Source organism: Pantherophis guttatus, chromosome 6 (assembly GCF_059756535.1).
Source record: "Pantherophis guttatus breed Tessera chromosome 6, ASM5975653v1, whole genome shotgun sequence".
NCBI classification, from domain to species: domain Eukaryota; kingdom Metazoa; phylum Chordata; class Lepidosauria; order Squamata; family Colubridae; genus Pantherophis; species Pantherophis guttatus.
The window spans coordinates 94,386,680-94,408,709 of NC_142068.1; the positions used below are offsets into that span (position 1 = coordinate 94,386,680).

The 22,030-nt window shown below is 44.3% G+C and overlaps 1 protein-coding gene across 1 annotated transcript in view; it reads left to right on the forward strand.

Moving 5' to 3' along the window:
* Positions 1 to 294: 294 nt before the first annotated feature.
* Positions 295 to 22,030, forward strand: part of MMRN2 (multimerin 2) — a 34,392-nt gene continuing 12,656 nt past the window's right edge. Inside the window, exons 1-3 of the mRNA XM_034435385.3 lie at positions 295 to 819; positions 20,256 to 20,378; positions 21,121 to 21,227. Coding sequence (XP_034291276.2) covers positions 587 to 819; positions 20,256 to 20,378; positions 21,121 to 21,227 — 463 coding nt within the window. The 5' untranslated portion in view covers positions 295 to 586. The remainder of the gene's footprint in view (positions 820 to 20,255; positions 20,379 to 21,120; positions 21,228 to 22,030) is intronic.

Consider the following 22,030-nt stretch of genomic DNA (forward strand, 5'->3'; position numbering starts at 1 on the left):
AATTCCAGCAACCATTTTTTACAGTATATGTTTTAGCCTCCGCTCCCCTAATCATCTTTGTTGCTCTTCTTTGCATTCTTTCTAGAGTTTCAACATCTTCACTCGCTTTAGAGAGCTAGACTTGCTTTGTAAGTCTCTGCTGCCAAGTGCCAGAATATTTTTTACGACATTCATCTTGGGAATCTGCTCCAGCCCTCAATATTTACTTTTCCTTGCCTGCTAGTTAAAGTTAACATCCTTTTCCTGTATGAAGGCAGCTGATAAAAAAATGGGCTGTGCTGCTCTGTGTTTGTTGATAAGCCCAAAGAAAGTCAAAAGTAAGATTTGCCCCCTCGAATCAACTGCGGCTCCTTCCCTAGAATTCACATACAACCATCGCTCACACGGAGGTCCTCTTCCACATTGTCATCTGACCCCTGACATTTCCATCAGGGCTGGGAGGGCCAACACGATAAGTTTCCGCCTTTTGTTAGCTGTGCCATTCCTTGTTCCAAGGTTTCGGTTAAAGAAAGGAGACAAGGCAGGTTGTAAGAACAGACCGATCTGAAGATCAGAGAGGTTTCAAGGAGTTTGAGAAGAACCGAAGATGCTAACGACACTCTTATTGCTTTGTGGGGCCGTTGGGCTGCTGAAATCAGACACACATTCGAGGCATCCTGGTTATCACCATCAGAGGCCAGGGCCAGAAGTTCCTCAGATGTCTGCACCTCCACAACTGTCTTCTCCAGTGGAAGAATTCTGGAGAAGAGAGTCCATCCAAGATGAAACTGTGGCAGAGATGGAGGAGCCTTACCCTGCAAGTCATGAATCCAGAAATGAGTAAGTATTTTTTCCAAAAAAAGAATCTCCATTGAATCCATCTGCAATTGTTGCAATAGTATTCAACTCTTCTTTCTGGAATTACAAAGAGAATAACGCAGGAAACTCTCATCATTTAATCAGTGGAACAACTTGCCTCCAGAAGTTGTGAATGCTCCAACACTGGAAGTTTTTAAGAAGATGTTGGATAACCATTTGTCTGAAGTCATGTAGGTTTCCTGCCTAAGCAGGGGGTTGGACTAGAAGACCTCCAAGGTCCCTTCTAACTCTGTTATTCTATTCTATTCTATTCTATTCTATTCTATTCTATTCTATTCTATTCTATTCTATTCTATTCTATTCTATTCTATTTCAGACAAGTGGCAGTCCAGTCTCTTCTTTAAAAACCTCCAGTATTGGAGCACCCACAACAGGGTGGACTTAAATATCCTTTTTTTTTTTTTGGGAGAAAGCACGCTGTTAATTCCAGAACTTGGATTGCGTTTCATGTCCATAGAGTAAGTACAAACATATTGTAGTATGTCAGTCTTTTCATTTTGTAACCCTGTTAGAATCCCAAAACAAGAAGATAGGGACCCAGATCTAAATCTCTCATTCTCAAACTTTTTTTGTGCTGCTAGAGACCATCTGCATATTCTTGGTGGAGCTGGCAAATTACTGAAGAGCATCATTTTCTGTCCCACAATCAAAGCACACACCTCATTCAAGCTGTAGTAGGCATAGAACACTCTGCCTTCCCTGACCAAATGCCAGCTAGACACTACGATATCCATCATCCTGGATGAAGGCACTTAAATGCTACTTAAGTGGGGACATCATTGAGAAAGTCCATTGCCGTCTTCAAATCCATGAAACACATCTTAGATTTATTGATTTGCATCGAATCATTTTTCCTTTCATTCACTTATTTGTTTAGTTTGTGGACTTACCTACAAAATACAGGAAGACATTTTTAAAAGGGTTTTGTTGTTGCTGAACAACCAATTAAAAAAAAAATGGAAAAGAGAATGTGCAGTTAGGGCTTTAAAAAAACAATAATCCAGGAGTAGATTCTTCTTTTTCCTCGATCAGAATTTGGCTTCTGGTTGTAAAGATAGCAAAGAGGAATCTGGCCACTGCCAGAGATGTAAAATTGTATTGATCTGCCAGCAGTGGTTGACTGTAGAAAAACGTTTGTTTGTCGTGAGAATTTCACTAAAAAGGGGTACCATGTTCCTGTTCCTTATATCCCTGTAGAAGAGGCAGCATAATAAAACATGGACATCTCCGTGGTCACGTGGCATGACTCAATGCCAAAGGCACACGGAACGCTGTTACCTTCCCACCAAAGGTGGTCCCTATTTTTCTACTTGCATTTTTTATGTGCTTTCGAACTGCTAGGTTGGCAGAAGCTGGGACAAGTAACGGGAGCTCACCCTGTTACGCGGTACTAGGGATTCGAACCGTTGAACTGCCGACCTTTCGTTCATATTACCTCCTATTGTAATATTTAGTGAACATGTATTCATCTCTTGCCTTGAATTCAAGGCAGCTCACAGTGAAATAGGAATGCAGGAAGAAGGACAGATCCAGCAAACGACAGCAGTGTGCAAGAGTGTAAAAAAATGAGTTAAGATATGTGGGATCCCTGAACTGAAAAAAATCAAGGACTTCTGTATCTCTCTGATTTGAAGATTGACGTGCATATTACTTTTTGTTGATGTCAGTGGAATTTCACAGTGCTCAATTATGGGTCTGCAGACTGGCTGAGACAAATTATGATTGTCATATTGGCCAGTCCTTGCCCTAGATGCCTTTGATGGGAATGTAAACAGGTTTCTTCAGAGTTTTCAAAAGAGTACATGCGCTTTGTGTACTTTTTCTACACTGGTTGTCTATGTCACCAGGACAGGACAATCCTTCAAGGAATGGAGAACGTGAGTCTTTGCACTGCATTACTTCTATTTGTTTCCTAATTGCTTATTTGTTCCCTCTGACTATCATTAGTTGTTGTTCCTTATGATTCTTGGTGAACGTATCTTTTCTTTTATGTACACTGAGAGCATTTGCACCAAGACAAATTCCTGGGGTGTCCAATCACACTTGGCCAATAAAGAATTCTATTCTATTCTATTCTATTCTATTCTATTCTATTCTATTCTATTCTATTCTATTCTATTCTATTCTATTCTATTCTATTCTATTCCATTCCATTCCATTCCATTCCATTCCATTCCATTCTATTCTATTCTATTCCATTCCATTCCATTCCATTCCATTCCATTCCATTCCATTCCATTCTATTCTATTCTATTCTATTCTATTCTATTCCATTCCATTCCATTCCATTCCATTCCATTCCATTCCATTCCATTCTATTCTATTCTATTCTATTCTATTCTATTCTATTCTATTCTATTCTATTCTATTCTAATGTTTGGAGGACTTCAACCATAATGTTTGTGGTAACTATCTCTTCTTCATTGTACCAACTACTTGGTGTCCCTTATCCTCTGGGCTGAATCCCTGGAGGAAGACACAAGAAGGATCAGACAAGTCATAGCAATTGCATCTTCTTTTTGGTTAACTCTCAACAATTCTTGATGCACTCTTCTTGGCTAAAAGATCGGAGCAGGTTAGAGAAGTAACAAGGAGGTTAGAGACCTTGGTGGTAAGCAACGAATCTCCTCCTGGAGTGTTGGTCTTAGCAGGCATTTAATGGCTGAAAAAAAAATGGTAGGAACTATGGAACCCATCTTCCTCATTTACTAGGACCACTAAGAATTTATAACACTGCATTTCCAGAACTAAAGGTAGAGAAGAAAAATTGTGCAGAGTTATCTTCAAGAATCCTAAAAACTGTATATTTGAGAGATTCTGAGCACATCCACTGGTTCCTACCTGATAAAATATAAACAATCTTGAGGAAAGATGGATGAATGTTTTATAACACACTTCATTACCAGGCTACTCTTGGGAAACAACCTATTTCTCTGCATTTATGGTCTGTGCTGCTAATGCTTTTGTGATTTCACTTTCTCCTTTGATGGATATAATGGGCAAAACCAGAGAGAAATTATTTGTTTTCTTATGCGCTCTCTCTCCCCCCCCGTCTCTCTCTCTCATCCCAAATTCTTGCAAAACCACTAACAAATCTTGCTATGATGCTGTCACACCCATTTCATGAGTTGCAGTGGTTGTCAATAACCTTCTAGTTGTAATTCATGGGTTTTGTCATCCTCTAAGATGGGTCAGTGGCTGAGCTTGTCAATCAAAAGGTCAGCAGTTCAGTGGTTCAAATCCCTAGGGCTGCGTATCGGGGTGAGCTCCCGTGACTTGTCCCAGCTTCTGCCAACCTAGCAGTTCGAAAGCAGGTAAAAAAGGCATGTAGAAAAATAGGGACCATCTTTGGTGGGAAGGTAACAGTGTTCCGTGCGCCTTTGGCGTTGAATCCTGCCTGCCACATGACCACAGAGATATCTTCAGACAGCGCTGGCTCTTGGGCTTTGAAACGGAGATGAGCACCGCCCCCTAGAGTCGGGAATGACTAGCACATATGTGCGAGGGGAACCTTTACTTTACCTTATAAAAGCTTACATCGTGAGGTCCTGGCTACTTGAGGGACCATATATTTCCTCTGGTTGCTGCCCAGCCTATGTGATCCAACAGAGTCATCTGCGTACCAACTGGGTCATCTGATGTGATCCCAAAAGTGTGTCTCTCTAGAACAGTACCACCACCCTCCAAGATTTAAATAGGGCCTACTCTGTTCTACTTCAAGAAATCCCTGAACCAGTTCTTCTTCTGGTTCTTAGATAAGGGCAGATGATGTTAACCCTTCAATGTTGGCCAGGCCAGGAAACAGACACAACAAGTGGCCATATTATATAGGCTATAATAACAGGAACTCAAAAGTTTGACACAGTTTCTCTTTTTTTCCCTTCTATCTCTTCTATCCAAGAGTGGGGCAGTCTTGAGGGTTTTTTCCATCATGGTTGTCTCAAAGGTGCTTTTCAAAAGGCAACTGGAGTTTCTTGAGGTTTTTTTGAAAATGTTTTTCTTCTCACTAAACTTCTCATTAAGAAGTTTCTTCAGTTCTGGTTTCTTTCTCACACTTATTTGTTCTCCTGAATGATGCTTGTGCTGTTCTGACAGTTGCTGCATCTTTTTTTTCTTTTCTTTTCTTTTCTTTTCTTTTCTTTTCTTTTCTTTTCTTTTCTTTTCTTTTTTTTTTGAGGCCATCTGTGTAGTTTCCTACAAGCACAAGATCCCATGGGATCATTTCTTTCTCCTCTTGCAAACCTAATCATCCCCCTCCTTTTTTAAAAAAAATAAATTTTATTTCTTTAAAAAAGTACAAACAGACGATTTATTGACAAACAGATTACGGTGAGAACATTACACAATACATAACATTCAATCTAAATAAACAGATAAAAAATAAAAGTCTAATCTAGCATTGTCCTCTTTTTATTCTATTATCTAACCAAACATACCATAGGTCCCAGCATTGGAAATAGGCAGAGTCTTTTTGATCTCTTAAAATTTTAGTTAGCCTACCGGCTTCTGCACATTCCATGATTTTCCCTATAATCATATCTTCAGACGGTAGATCTTTACCCTTCCAGTTTTGGGTGAGGCATATTCTAGCCGCAGTTGTGATGTAAACGATCAGATACCATTTGTTAGTGCCTATTTTATCTGGCCTGATGTTTAATAAGTAAAATTCAGGTTTCAGTTGTAGTTTGTAACCAGTAATTTCTAACAACCACCTCTGAATGAGTTTCCAAAATTCAGTTACTCTGGGGCAAGTTCACCATACATGAAAATAGGTACCTAGCTCCCCACACTTCCAACAATTTGGGGAGAGTCCAGGAAACATCTTGGATAGTCGGGCGGGAGGAAGGTGCCACCTGTATACCATCATCCCCTTTTAGATATCTGCAAAAAATCAAAATCCATTCCTGGTATCTCATTTTGTCTCATCTCTAAATTATTATTCAGTATAATTGTTGCCCTTGACATTAACCTGTGTTGGTTCTTTGCAGATTTTTTTTTTTTTTTGCAATGTGCAGCATTAAAAAAGCCCAAGATTGTTTTTGTTATTTATTCTTTTCTGATGACAAAAGTTGCCTTTCTCTGCACAGTAATCAAAGAAGCTATAATTGATGGTATCCTCTGTGTGTGAAATTCTTTACAGGTTTTCATGATTAAACAGTCCCACATTTTATTCATACATTTCTTATTCCAAAAACCTAACGTTCTGCATGCATAAAATCTAAGCAGCTAAGCAATCAACACAATATATGAGCAATGAGAGTAACATAACCATCCAATCTTCTGAAGATCTTTTCACAATCTATTGCCTTCCAAATTATGGTTCTCATCAGTGGTGAAATCCAATTTTTTTTACTACCCGATCTGTGGGCGTGGCTTGGTGGGTGTGGCAGGGGAAGGATATTGCAAAATCTCCATTCCCACCTCACTCTGGGGCCAGCCAGAGGTGGTATTTGCCGGTTCTCCGAACAACTCAAAATTTCCACTACCGGTTCTCCGAACTGCTCAAAATTTCCGCTACCGGTTCTCCAGAACCTGTCAGAATCTGCTGGATTTCACCCCTGATTCTCATCAACTCCAGCCCTCATGGTTAGCAAGCAACCATAGAGAGTATTTTAACTTACTGCACCTGTGTATGGTTTGCCAATTGTACAGTGGCAGATAGGACAGCACTCCAGAGGGTTAACATCATTGCCTAGAGCAGGGGTCTGCAACCTTAAACACTCAAAGAGCCATTTGGACCCATTTCCCACAGAAAAAAAAACACCGGGAGCCACAAAACCCTTCCCGTGCCTGACTATTTCTTGAGCGACCACAAAACTAGCATATGTAGTTGAATTAAATGTTCTGTTTTCTTCTGAAACTTTTCTTTTCTTGGATTTCTCCATGGTTGGCCTACTGGGGGTTGAAAAGCTCAATAAACCGCATGTCGGCAGGTGTCGCATACTGGCGGTTGTGATGCATATTTTGAGTGACAGGGAGCCACAGCAGAGGGGTCAAAGAGCCACATGTGGCTCCAGAGCTGCAGGTTGCTGACCCCTGGCCCAGAGGATCATTGGTTGCCGTCTCCCCTCTTTGGAAGAGCTTTATAGCTCCCGCTGCCTTAAGAAAGTTCAAAACATTCTTAAAGATCCACCTCATCCTGGGCACCCTTTTTTTGAACTATTACCATCTGGCAGGCGGTACAGGATAATAAAAGCAAGGACAAACAGGCTGACAAACAGCTTCTATCCCAGAGCAGTAACTATATTGAATTCTACCGTATGGTGCAATATTAATGCAATATCAGGGGTTTTCAATTCAATTGTATAGAATGTGAAGGAGGTGTGTTTTTATATGTATAATGTACACTGAAGATGGCATTTAATTTCGTTGTACGAGGTGCAGTGACAATAAAGTAAACTAAACAAAACATGGAAAGTGTAGTCCAGAACAACAGGGGTGCCAGCTTGAGGGACGCTAATAGAAACTTTCTTGCTTGCATTTAACCACATGGTCTCTTATTGCTCAGATCCAGCAAGGTGATCAAAGATGAAACTAGTCTTCTGATGGATCTGCCCTTTAGGATGTTTGTTTAGGACTACTGGCTAGGCTGCATGCACCTTAGATAGAAATGCATAATTGCAAATAGGGGTGCTTGCCAGAGGTGGGATTCACTTACCTTCCCTACCGGTTTGCAAATGTGAGCATGCATGCTCCTATGCGCATGTGCATGGCCTTCCGCACATGCTCTTTGCTCGCGCATTACATCCGGGCGGGTGGGCGGAGCCTCCCACAGTCGCCACTACCGGTTCGCCCAAAACGGACAGAAGCAACTTCTGGTGCTTGCAGTTAATTCTGGATAAGAGGCAGAAGCTCCAGGCTTTTTGTTTATGGGACTCTTCAAATTCTTTTCTTGGATTGGCATCATCGCGTGAAATAAGTGCGATGATCTAAACGTGGCTTTTCATATATGAACATGGTGACGATGCTGAAATGGCCTCTCATGTAGGCGTGTGTAGGCGTGAGAATATAATCAGCGGAAACAATTCAATGGCCAGATGGATCCATCAACCAGCCCTATATAAATAAATCCGACCTAAGTCCACAGTTTCCCATATAAGGTCATATATAGCATTATCCTACCGACTGTAATCTCACCGCAGGTGGTTGAATGTATAGCTGCAGGAGGAGAAGGGATGTCCTATTATTTCTATCCATTTCATCTTGGCTTCACGATCGCCGACAGACTATCCGGGAGATGTTTAAAAAAGCAACTTTGTGATGTGACCGGATATAAGGAAGTTCTATACATTAGCAGCAGGAAATCTTTGAAGCTGCCTCTCATGTCTATCACTGGAGGCTGCATTCAGCGAGGTGCAAGAAAAGCATGTTAGACAATGAGGCTTTCCATCAATAAAATCTTCTCATCTCACACTGAAAACAGAACAGAGCTCCAGGTGGGCTGTTCCAGTTATGGAACAGTTATGGAACTAGTCTATGGAGATTCTCCATCATCCAAGTCATGGTTGCCACATAGGTACTTTTCCAAATGGCAAGTGGAGTTTGTTTGTTTTTTTCCCCTTGAAAACATTCTCTTCAGTTCTGAAGAGCTGAACTGAAGAAGCTTCTTGGATGAGAAGTGAAATGTTTTCAAGGGAAAAAAACCAAGAAAATCCTGTTGCCTTCTGGTCACCAGAATGCTATGAGAACCTCGGTGTTTTGAGTTTGTAGCCCTTGGACAGAATCAACAATCGGGTAGAATGCCAGTTGATTGAGATAGCTTTCCCAGTTGGTCATCATGAAGACCCAAATGAAACTCCGCATGGCTTGTGAACAAGACTAAGTGACTGGTAAGAAAGCCAGTCACAAGTCAAGATCGAAAGGAAGCCATAAACTGTTGAGGGTGTCAATTCACTCTAGGAGAAGGTCCGAGTCTCCTCTAGAAATGAGACACCAAGAAATGGTCTTATGACCCCAATTTCTTTTAGGTGGTTTTGGTAATAGCTGGCTGATGTCCAACTCATTAGGTAGAACCGGACCATGAAATCAACTCCATAGGATGGAGTGGATGTCTACTACTACTTTTTTTGTTGTTAGTTGCAAAGTTGTGTCCGATCCATTGAGACCCCATGGACAATGTTCCTCCAGCCCTTCCTGTCCTCTACCATCCCTCCTAGTCCATTTAAACTCACGTCTACTGAGTCCTAGACCCTCAGTGACTCCATCCAGCCACCTCGTTTTCTGTTGTCCCTTTCTTCTTTTGCCCTCAATTGTTCCCAGCATTAGGCTCCTCTCCAGTGAGTCCTTCCTTCTCATTAGGTGGCCAAAGTATTTGAGTTTCATCTTCAGGATCTGGCCTTCTAAAGAGCAGTCAGGGTTGATCTCTTCTAGGACTGACCGGTTGGATCGCCTTGTAGTCCAAGGGACTGCAGGAGTCTTCTCCAGCACCATAGTTCAAAGGCCTCAATTCTTTGGAGCTCAGCGTTCCTTATGGTCCAACTTTCACAGCCATACATTGCAACTGGGAAAACCATAGCCTTGACTATACGCACTTTTATTGGCAGGGCAATATCTCTGCTTTTTAGTATGCTGTCTAGCTTTGCCATAGCTTTCCTCCCCAGGATCAAGCGTCTTTTAATTTCTTGGCTGCAGTCCCCATCTGTGGTGGTCTTGGAGCCCAGGAAAATAAAATCTGTCACTACCTCCATTTCTTCCCGATCTATTTGCCAGGAATACTACTAGTTTTACTGACTACTTTTACTTCTTGAGGTTAGCTACAATAACAAAAATTTCCAAGTTTGATTTTACTGCACCTCCATCTTATAAATTCAACCAATTAGGAAGGTATTTTAGCCCTTGTTGTCTTGGCAACAGAGCCTGCCTATCTCTGTCAAAGTCATTTTCCTTACACTTCACGTTGCAAAATGTGGTGACAAAATTCTAAAATGTTCTCTCCTTCTAAGCAGGGCAGGGTCTTCTGCTCAAATATCTGCTCCTTTGCGTAAAACCTGACTTTTATCTCTAATGCCATCCTTGCTGACAGAAGCAATTTTGCCTAGGAATCTTAAAATGATTCTTAATCCAATAATTTATAGTTAAAATATGGGGCTGAAATGGGCCAGAAGATTCAGCTATTTACAAATTCCTCTTTCTGGCATGGAGCAAAGACTTGATGGCCCGAGTGCCAGGAGTGGGCTGCTGGGGGTTTGGAGGGGTTCGGGAGAACCTCTAGCTAAGATTCTGTGCAGTTCGGAGAACCCCCAAATCCCAGGCCCGTCTGGGTCTGCCCACCCCTCCCAGGAGTCCCCACGCAGCCCGTTTTGGATGCAGGTAAGTGCAGGGTGTGCATGGAGGCTTGGGGAGGGCTAAAAACAGGCCTACCGGAAGTTCAGGAGGCCTGTTTCTGGCCTCCAGAGGGCCTCCGGAGGCTGGGGAGGCCGTTTTCGCCCTCCCGGAGGCTCGAGGAAAGCCTCCAGAGCCCAGGGAGGGCAAAAATGCCACCCCCACCATGGTGCAGGAGGCCTAGGCCACACCCAGCATGGCCACACCCACCCAGCAACCGGGTAGTCAACTCCTTGCTAAAATTTTTGAAGCCCACCCCTGCCCAGTGTCCTCTCCAAACTCTTAGCATTCTATGAGAAGCTCGATGGACAGACAGACAGACAGGGTTGGGTTCAGCCTTTAATCTTAACAAAATTGGAGCCTACTTTTAGCCCAAAAAGACATTTTGGAACCTGAGGCTTATTGTGGCCAGGCAGTCTTCTTCTAATCAAATCCATCTGCAGTAATGAATCTTGACTTATCAGCTACAGGTCAACATTCTCCAACTCTTCAAGAGGAGCGAAGAATTCAGTAGCAACTGTTCCATGCTTCTCATCCATCCTATGTTCTAGTTTCACATTTAAATGGTCTTTCTTTCAATCTCAGTCTCTCCAAAAGGTCTCCTTTCCAGAAACTTGTTTTGTCAAATGGCATTATTTTCTATCTATTCCTTTAAGTCCGATCCAGGATTTAGGATCAGACTTAGAACTGTAAGCTATATTCATCCTGAATGGTTCAAGGATTCTCCCCTGTTGGTGTGATAATGTGGATAAAGGAAGAACTAAGGCAGGTTTTAGAAAAGAGAAAATAATTGAGTTATTCTAGGGTTGAGGACAGTCTTGGACTCCTATCAGAAATCAAAATTTCATTTTAAACCTCACATTTCCAGGCCAGCTTCCTATAAAACTTTTGAACTTGTTGGTTTTTGGTTGTGGTCTTTCCCCCACCCAAAATTCCTTAATACATACAGTCCCTGCTCAAGTTAAGGTCCCCTATATGGACTGCAACATTTCAAACAACCACTAGGTGGTAGCAAAGGGCTCTTATCGATCGAAAGGTTGGCAGTTCAGCAGTTCGAATCCCTAGTGCCGCGTAATGGGGTGAGCTCCCGTTACTTGTCCCAGCTTCTGCCAACCTAGCAGTTCAAAAACCCATAAAAAATGCAAGTACAGTAGAAAAATAGGGATCTCCTTTGGTGGGAAGGTAACAGTGTTCCGTGCACCTTTGGCGATGAGTCATGCTGGCCACATGACCACGGAGACGACTTCGGACGTCTTCGGCTTTGAAACAGAGATCCCCCTAGAGTCGGGAACAACTAGCCTGGTGTAGGCTAATGCCTCCTACTAAGGCAGCATTTAACATCCAGCTGCCTGCAATTACTGCGAGTTCAATTCTCACAGTGTCAGGTATGCTTCCTTCAGTATCCAGGAAAGAAAACCCCAAACTCAAGCATTTTGAAGAATCTGGTACTTTTACTGAATATGAAAAGATTAACATCCCAGTGAAAAGCTGGAAGTGATCAAAACGCGCGAAATGCATCTACTAAGCTTCTTCCCCCCCTCGTGTTTATAGTTTCTCAGCCAATCTAAAGGTCTTCCAAAGGTCAGGTGGCAACACGTCTGGCAGCGTCATCCATCAGGAATGTCAGGACAGTTGGTCGGCCATCCCCTTCTGAAATGTAGTTTCGATTTCCCCGAAGTACCCTCCTACAAAGACAAACCCCCTCCTGCTCTCTTCCCCCCCTCTGCTCCATACCTAATCCCTCCCCGTTTCTTATGGCAGCTAAAGCAGGAAAGCTGATGCTGACACACAGGCTCAAGGTCGACTCAGCCTTCCATCCTTTCTAAAGTGGGTAAAATGAGGACCCAGTTTGTGGGGGCAATAAGCTGACTTTGTATAAAATATACAAAAGTATGAAGGCTATTGCTTAACGCATTGTAAGCTGCCCTGAGTCTCTGGAGAAGGGCGGCATTTCTACGTAACCAAGATTTTTCTGCAGCCCTACGTGCAACCACGTAATCTTGGTTACGTAGGAAAAACCTGACTAAAAGAAAAACACACATAAAACCTATGAAAAGTAAGAATAAATAAATATATATATATGTATACACACACATATACATATATAGTATATATATGGTAGGTGTAACTGAATTGATGATTCCTAGCTAAGGAGTTCATCTAAAATGTTAATCCTGCTCCTCCAGTGTGGACAGAAACCTGAAATGGGTTGGTGCATTCATACAACCTTGGACATTATTGTGATTTTAACCAAGAATGCTGTTCTTCATAGGACACCGATGGGCTCCTGCCTATGTCTGTAGCTCAGAAACAGAAGAGAGCTTGATGGTTGCAGAGCAACAGCAATCCCTGGTCCATCATTTATTCAATCCAATCCAATATGTAGTCAATGATGTCCACTTTGCTTTCTTACAAGAAGTGTAAGCTACCATGTGTGGACCTTCTTCAGCCATCTTACCTTCACAACTTCCTGAGAGATACCTTAAGATGAAAGTATAGGCACACTGAATGGGAGTAGAATAACAAAAGTTGGAATCCCAAAGGTGCTGTTTTCAGGAGGCAACTGGACTTTTGTTTTTTTTTAAAAGACATTTCACTTCTCATCCAAGAAGCTTCTTCAGCTCTGACTGAATGGTGGGGAATGGAAGGATTTATATTCCTTGCAAGCAGCTGGTCATTCACATCTTTTAGAGGGTCCTTGAAGCACTTGGAGGTTGACCAGCTGTCTACAAGGAATATAAAAAAAGTGTGAGAGAGAAACCAGAACTGGAGAAACTACTTGGATGAGAAGAGAAACGTTTTCAAGAAAAACTCAAGAAAGTCCAGTTGCCTCCTGAAAAAGCACCTTTGGGACAACCATGACCTGGATGATGGAGAATCTCTACAGACTCCTAACAGAGCTGGAAGAGACCTTGGAGATGTTCTGCTCAAGCAGGAGACCCCATACTATTTCAGACAAATGGTTGTCCAGTCTCTTCTCAAACATCTCCAGTGGTGGAGCTAACCAAGATGTCCCCAGTTTAATTCACCACTCAAAGCCCTAAATCAGGGGTCTCCAAACTTGGCAACTCTAAACCTTGTGGACTCCAACTCCCAGAATTCCTCAGCCAGGGGAATTCTGGAGTTCAAGTCCACAAGACTTAGAGTTGCCAAGTTTGGATTCCCCTGCCTTAAACCATAGATTAATTTGCTTCTTACTTGGCTTGAGAGATGATAGACCAGACTTGGTGTATTTGGTCTGGGATTTTTTTTTTACTTTTGATCCTGGATTAAGGAAAGCAAGCAAGATGCTGACTCAGGAAGCAAGAGCCGGTTTGGGGTGAGGGACTACCGAACAATTACAGGAAGAGAGGGCTGTCTGAAAGGAGTTTTCCTTTCCTGAAAGCTAGCCTGTGCTTCTGGCTGGCAGGCTTCCCAAAACACTAAGCCTGTTTCAGAATAAAATTATGCCAGCCAAGTTGGCAACGTGGGTGTTTCCATTTGCATGAGAAAGTAGCCGAGGGGATAAAGTCGTGTGGGGAGAACTTAACGAGCACGGAAACATTTTCAGCACAAGCAAAGCACATGGATGTGACTGGGGGAATCGCCTCTTGGAGGCCCATTTATAGCAGAACTTCCTTTGTAAAAATATTGGATTTCTGATCAAGCCCCAGGTAGTGTCATAAGCCAAGAGTCCTTCATTTATGCTGGAGAGGAGAGGAGAGAAAGAGAGGCTGGTTGATAGATATATGCACCGCAGGTGGGAATCGATGGACTTTGCATTTTACTTCAGTTTTAAACAGCTCAAGTCTCCAGGACTGTTTTAGATGGGATTGGCAAGAAGGCACTGCGTAGGATTCCAGTCTATGATTGATTTTCAGTCTTAAATTCAGATCGATCTTAACTTGAGATCATTTTTCTTTCACTTTAATAAGAGAGATGAGAAGTGTGTGTGTGTGTGAGAGAGAGAGAGAGAGAGAGAGGGAGAAAAAAAGAAAGAAAGAAAGAAAAAAGAGAGAAAGAAAGAAAGAAAGAAAAAGGGAGGGAGAAGGAGGAGGGAGGGAAGGAAGGAAGGAAGGAAGGAAGGAAGGAAGGAAGGAAGGAAGGAAGGAAGGAAGGAAGAGTGAGCAGAGGGTTGGACTAAAAGATCTCCAAGGTCGCTTCCAACTCTGTTATTCTGTTAAAAGAATATTTCTCTTCCATCGAACTCAATTCTGGATGACTACATGGACATGGACATGCAATTACTGGGCAACTATATGCTCATGAAGTTCTTGGTGCTCTCTGAAGGTTCTTGCAGATGTTTCATGGCCCAACTAGATAACTGTCAGCGTTCCAGCGCTGACATATTGAAAGGAGAGGAGAAGCTTGAACTTTTGCCTACTTAATTCCTTTGAAGATTCTGTTTCCTCGGAGATGGGAGGAGGGGGGGACATTCCTGTGATCTGACGGAGATGGGATGAGGAGAGTGGCTTGGAAGATAGCCAATGAGACGCAGAAAATTGGGGATCGGAAAGAGAGGGCTTGGGGGGCAGAGGTCAGTACTGACCGCGAAAGAGCCAGGGACAAATCACTATGCTCAATAAAGAGAAAATTTCCTCAAAGATCGGCAGTTTGGAAATTCATTTATTTTGAGATAGCATCAAAACCTGACAAGTAACACCTTCAGTGCTGTTGGGAGTGAGGTTTGCTCTTTGTGTATATACTACTGGCTTCCTTTGTCAGTGTTGGTAGGAGTTTCTGGTGGTTCCTTGATTAGGCTGTTGTTTATGAATCGGTGGTATCCTGACTGGGATTTATTGCTATTTACTGATGTTTACTGCTTGTGGTTAATCTCTGTTTATAAAGGTGTTGATCAGGGGTGCTATTCAGCAGGTTCTGACAGGTTCTGGAGAACCGGTAGTGGAAATTTTGAGTAGTTCGGAGAACTGGCAAATACCACCTCTGGCTGGCCCCAGAATGGGGTGGGAATGGAGTTTTTGCAGTATCCTTCCTCTGGAGTAGGGTGGGAATGGAGATTTTGCAGTATTCTTCCCCTGCCACGCCCACCAAGCCACACCACGCCCACCAAGCTACGCCCACAGAACCGGTAGTAAAAAAATTTGAATTCCATCACTGGTGTTGATTGTTGGTCTGGAGATGTTGTGGTCTTTTAGTTTAATCAAGGAACAGCCACGATCACCTACCAACAGTGGTAGGGCTAGCTACTTGTATATAAACAGAGAGCAAACTCCATTCCCTTCTAGAAGTACTGAAGATCTTACTTGGAAACCCACCAACTTCAGAGAATACCAAGGATGCCACAGTTCAACCCTGGGCTATAAATATCCTCTTCTATTGGTAGATGCACATTTACTGTTACTTTGTTCTGCAACCATTTTTAAACTTCTCAGTCTAGCTAACAATCCTGGTTGATCTTCCATCCAAGTACTAACCAAGTTCCAATTCGCTTAGCTTTTTCAAGATCAATTCCATGGTACCATACATTTGCAATGTACAGTCGTGGCCAAAATTGTGGAAGCCGTTTGGGAAAAGTGTATTTTTTAAAACTAGCTAATAACACCACTTTTTTGGGGGGAGTAGTGCCATAAAATTATATATCAACGGAAAGATAATTTAATCAAGAATGTAATGCAATCACTTTTATGAAGGATTTGTTATTAGAATAGCAGTTGCAGTATAAAGAAGAAAAGTGAAACATGTAGAAAAAACAAGATACAAAAATTATCACTATAGAAAAAATGAGATATACAAAAATGATCACCATGTCAGTTAATACTTAGTTGGGTAATCTTTAGCATGAATGACGGCCTTACAACATCTTCCCATGGAGTGAACCAAGTCTTTTGGTTCTGCAGCTGTTATCATGTGAAACCAAGATTGAATGATTTTATTTATTTGTTTTATAAAATTTGTATGCCACCCTATCTCTAAGGACTCAGGGCGGCTCACAACGACAGTTGACCAAGCGACTGTTAAAAACAACGAATATACATAAAAATCAAGGAAGTTTTTTTTAAAAAATTAAAATATACTATCCCATTAGTCCAGGCCGGGGGACATAAATAGCCAGGTTTTCAATTCACGGCGGAAGGTGCGAAGGTCAGGGGCCAACCGGAGCCCCAAGGGAAGTTGATTCCACAGGGTGGGGGGCGCTCACAGAGAAGGCTCTACCCCTGGGAGTCACCAGCCAACATTGTCTAGCCGACGGCACCCTGAGTAGGCCCTCTCTGTGAGAACGCACCGGGCGATGGGAAGTTGACGCTGGTTGCAGGTGGTGCGACAAATATCCTGGGCCTAAGCCATGAAGGGCTTTATAGGTTAACACCAGCACCTTGAATCTCACTCAGAGGGCAACTGGCAACCAATGCAAGCCACGCAGGAGTGGTGTAATATGGGAGTATTGGGTCCCTCCCGCAACAACCCACGCGGCCGCATTCTGTGTCAGCTGAAGCCTCCGGGTGGTCTTCACGAGCAGCCCCAGGTAGAGAGCATTGCAGTAGTCGATCAGGGAAGTGACTAGCGCATGAGTGACTGTGTGTAGGGCATCTTGGTCCAAGTATGGGCGCAACTGGCGCACCAGGCAAACCTGGGCAAACGCCCCCCTGGTCACAGCCGTGATATGACCCTCCAGACTTAGCCGTGAATCCAAGAGGATGCCCAAGTTGCGCGCCCTGTCTATGAACTGGGTTTTATTGCTGGGTCGCTTCTGACCAACAAGTTTCTTTAGTCGGCTCCATAGATTTTCAACTGGGTTAAGAAGGTCTGGGCTATTCCCAGGCCATTCCAGCAGTGGAATAGGATTATCTTGAAACTCCAAAAAAACAAAATGGTGTTATTAGTCATCAAACCTCAAAAATACTTTTCCCAAAAGCTTTCCACAATTTTGGCCAATACTGTATATGCCTCTTGTGTATATGCATTCAAACATCCATTATAAATAGAAATTTCAGGGACAGAGTTCATGGCAAAAGCCACCTTAGTGTTTTTTTTTGCGGGCTGTTCCTTGGTTTGGGGTTAGTTTGCTGCCTGCTTACCACTTTCAATTGCAAAGTTGCAGTCTCTACCACATAGCCACAAACACAACTCTGCCCCACCTCTGCTGTGATGTCCATTTCCCCTCAGGGGCCTTACACACTTCCCGTTGTTTCGTCCACTCCACCTCCAAAGCAGAAACTTTCCCATGTAAGGAGGTTATCAGAACCTCAGTTCCTCAATTCCCACGTCAAGAGAGTAAACTCCACTGGCCATTCTTCTCAGGGTGAAGTTCTTTCTATTCTTAGGAGGCCCACACCCAGGTCCATGCAAGTCCTCAGATGCCGCCCTGGGTAAAGGGCCCCTGACCTTTCCCAGTTCCTCTCTGGAGGCTTGTATGAGGATTTCTGTTTTGATTCGCTTACCTGCCCTTTTAGGAGAAAAGAGTATTTATAGCAGCACAATGAGAAGGGAACAAAATGCCCCCACTTTCTTGGCATCTTGGCCACAGTTACAGATCCAGGACAATTCTGGGTGGAACCGCCTTCTCATGTTTTCCAAAACACCAACACTTTGGGTGAACAGAGATCCTAACACAATAGATTGACCCACTCCATGTGGGATCAGCTGAGGTGGAGGCAACATGGAGGTCAGAACCAGGGGAGGGTTCCACTTACCTTTACTACTGGTTCGCAGCGGGAGTTCGAGCACGCACTTCTATGCATACGTAGAAGCTTCTGCACATGTGCAGATCACCCATGATGATGTCATGGTGGGTGGGCGGAGCCTCCCGATGGTTTTACTACCGGTTCTATAGAACCAGACCGAACTGGGAGCAACCCACCACTGGTCAGAATGCTGGGAGTTAGAAGAGCCAGTTTCTGTAGTGGTGAAGGTACCAGGCCATGGTAAACCATGAGGTCTAGTCCTATCTTAGGCATGAAGCCAGCTGGTTGATCTTGGGCCAATCACTCTGTCTCAGACCTGGGAAGAAGCAGGCAAGGGCAAACCACTTTTGAAATCTTGCCAAGAAAGCTGCAGATGCTACCTTAGGCAGTCACCTGCAGTCAAGTTTGACTCAAAGACTCACCATCACCATCCAAAAATGGTCAAATGCAGAAGGTCTCATTTTTGCATACAAGCTCAGTCTTTGGTATCTCAAGTTAGGCATTGCTTCTCTGAAAATTTGTTTGGTTGTTGATCCTTAGGACAGAACATCTAACAGAATAACAGAGTTGGAAGGGTCTTCTAGTGCAACCCCGTGCTCAAGCAGGAGATCCTATACCTGTGATGGCGAACCAATGGCATGTATGCCACAGGTGGCATGCAGAGCCCTCTCTGCGGGCATGTGAGCTGTTGCCCCAGCTCAGTTCCACCATGCATGTATGCACGCCTCCTGCTGGCCAGCTGATTTTTGGGTCTCTGCCGCACATGGCGGGGTGGGTGGGATGCATGCGGGAGACATGCACGTGTGCGGGGAGGTGGGGCATGTGCATGGGGCAGGAGGGAGAGCGAGGGGGTGCGGCATGCATCCCTGTGGCCCATTTTTGGTCCAAGGAGGCTGCAGGGAGGCCTGCTAGGCCCAAAACAGGATGCAGGGAGGGGTCACACGTGCATGTATGCAGGTGGGGGGGAGTGTGGGTGGATGCACATGCCCAAGGGGTGGGGTACATGGGGGGGTGTCACACATGCATTGCAGTATGGGTGCTGGCATGCGCAGGTGCATGCAGTTGTGCGCGCGCTTTCAGGACGCGACGGCAAAAAGGTTAGCCATCACTGTCCTATACCATTCCAGACAAATGGTTGTCCAAGCTCTTCTTAAAAATCTCCAGTGATGGAGCATCCACAACTTCTGAAAGCTTTTCCCATCTTGAAGATCTTGAGATATTTTGGCTGAGGTTGATCACCTAACTAGTTCAGGCATGTAGAGGAAACCAGGTTGAGGAGAGATGAGGCATAAAGTCCTAATTTGGTTGACTCAGTGCTTGTAGACCTTAATTTCTATTGGGTGTCAGGTTTCGATGTCGTCTCAAATAAAATAAATTGCATTTCCAAACAAATAGTCTTTGAAGAAATCTTTCATTTTATTAAGCACGACAACCTGTCCCCGATTGTGGCGTAGCCAACACTGCCTTCCTGACCCCAAACCTTCCCTTTCCGTTCCCCAATTCTCTGCGTCTCATTGGCCCTCTTCCAAATCATTCTCCCCATATCTACTACTTCAGCTCTCAGGAATGTCCCCCCTCCCATCTCATCTCCTAGGGGATATTATCTTCAGGGAAAATAAGTAGGTGAGAAGTCAAGCGTCCTCTTGCCAGCTGCCCCCTCTTCTCCTTATGTCAGCACTAGAGTAAATGCAGGTTGAAGTGCTGACATTGGGTTTGTACCACTGCACCAGAAGAAGAGAAGAAGGCTCTTGAATGGTCTTCCAAAGCAGCAACATGACAATTTCCCCCTTAATAACAGAGAATGGCATTAATTCTCTTTCTGGGCTGCCACAAAGAAGATGGGTCAATCCAGGGGTGAAATCCAGCAGGTTCTGACAAGTTCTGGAGAACCAGTAGTGGAAATTTTGAGTAGTTTGGAGAACTGGCAAATGCCACCTCTGGCTGGCCCCAGAGTGGGGTGAGAATGGAGATTTTGCAATATCCTTCCCCCAGGAGTGGGGAGGGAATGGAGATTTTGCAGTATCCTTCCCCTGCCATGCCCACCAAGCCACACCACACCCACCAAGCCATGCCCACAGAACCGGTAGTATAAAAATTTGAATTTCACCACTGGGTCAGCCTATTCTCCAAAGCACCAGAAGGCAGGGCAAGAAGCAATGGATGAAAACTAATCAAGGAGAGAAGCAATTTAGAAATAAGGAGAAATTTCCTGACAGAACAATTTATCAGTGGAACAACTTGCCTCCAGAAGTTGTGGGTGGACTGGAAGGTTTTTTTGAAAAGTTTGGACAGCCATTTGTCTGAAATGGTATGGGGCTTCCTGCTTGAACAGGGGGTTGGCGTAGAAGACCTCCCCTTCCAACTTGTTATTCTGTTAATGTGCTTGGATGAATGACTTGCCTGATTTCCGAGATCTCTCTTGGCAAATTAAATCTGTTCTCTCTTTTCCCTTAGGAACTGGTGCTCCTCTGTTCAATATCGGACTGCCACGTACATTGCAGTTTGCAGGACAGAGAAATACATAATCAGGTCCCAACAACCATGTCCGAATGGAACTCCAGACTGCCAGAAGATCATGTACGTAGCACCATCTTTCCTTCTGAAGGGGGAGTCAACCCAGTATTTAAAGCAGCCTTGCCTGTTGCCTATTGAGATCCAGTGTCAGGTGCCTCCCTTGACATGGAAGAGAGCTTCCTTCCTCTCCTCAAAAAAGGGAATGGGGCAACTTGCGCGTGTGGCCCTCCTGAGCTCTGTTTTCACTGGCAGAGGGTTGCAGGAGGCCGTGATAGCTGAAAATGGAGCTCGGGAGCCTGTTTTCGCTGGCAGAAGCACCACAGGCTGGTCCTTCGCTAGTTCCAGGGCAGGGCCACAGGCCAGATCTAAGCACCGCACAGGCCAAATCCGGCCCCTGGGCCTTAAGTTTGAGTCTGCTTTAGGGCATATTTAAGCTTCAAGTGGATAATTTTGCAGAGAAAGGAAGAGATGGCACCCAGAGAGGCTGTGTCTCCAAAAGCCCTCCGAGCAGAGAATGGCCTTTTGCAGAACCAGATTGATGGTTAAAGAACCCTGTGTCTTTCAGCAACTGGGCTGGCACACAAAAGCAAATGAAGCACCTATAGATGAAGACGAGATAGCAGCAAAGAAGTAGAGGGAGAAAAAAAATATCATAGGATCACCTGGATTTCTGCTGATAGCTTTTCCCTAGCCAAAACTTCTGATAGGTCCCCCTAATTGCTACGGTCCTTTATCAAGACCTTCAGGGTATGAGATGAGGCTTATTTCTAATCTATCACTCTTTCCTTTCTTCTTCTTCTTCTAGGTACAGAACAGCGTTGAAGCCAGTCTACAGGATAAAAGAGAAAGTTGTAAGCTTTTTAGACTGGAAGTGCTGCCCAGGTTATGTAGGCAAGGATTGTGAACAATATGGTAAGAATACATCTTTAAGTAGCCTTCTGTAGTTGGGTGCACTCTGTGTTATCAACTAATCAACCAGGCTGGCGAAATCAACCAGATTGGCCGATCAGGTCCAATTATCTGGAAGGTTGAGAAACCAAAAGGGACTATTGACTGTTGAGAAAGGTCTCTGCTGGGTCATAAGCAGGGGTGGATTCAGCCAGTTTAGACCAGTTCAGGCAAACCGGATGTTAATTTTAATCTGGTTCACCGAACCAATAGTTGCAAGGACTGGCTGACCCTGCCCACCCCGCCCCTCCCAGGAGTCTCCACGTGGCCTGTTTTGGATGCCAGGTAAGTGCAGGGCCCACACGGAGGCTCTGGGAGGGCAATAAATGGGTCTACCAGAAGTACTGGAAGTCCGGAAACGGGCCCGTTTCTGATTTCTGGAGGGCCTCCGAAGTCCGGGGGAGGCCATTTTCGCCTTCCCGGAGACCTGAGGAAAGCCTCCGGAGCCTGGGGAGGGAAAAAAACAGGCTTACCGGAAGTCTGGAAACAGGCCCATTTCTGGCCTCTGGAGGGCCTTGGAGCCCGGGGGAGGCTGTTTTTGCACTCCAAGAGGCTCAAGGAAAGCCTCTGGAGCCTGGGGAGCCTGAAAACGCTCCCCTGCCATGGTGCAGGAAGCCGACTAGGCCATGCTCCCATGGCCACGCCCACCCAGCAATTGGGCAGAGAACCAGTTGCTAAAATTTTTCAATCCCACCCCGGTCATAAGTAGCAGAAGGGCAAAGAAAATTGTAAAGCCACAAAGGTCCTTCCTTCCTGTCTTCTCAGAA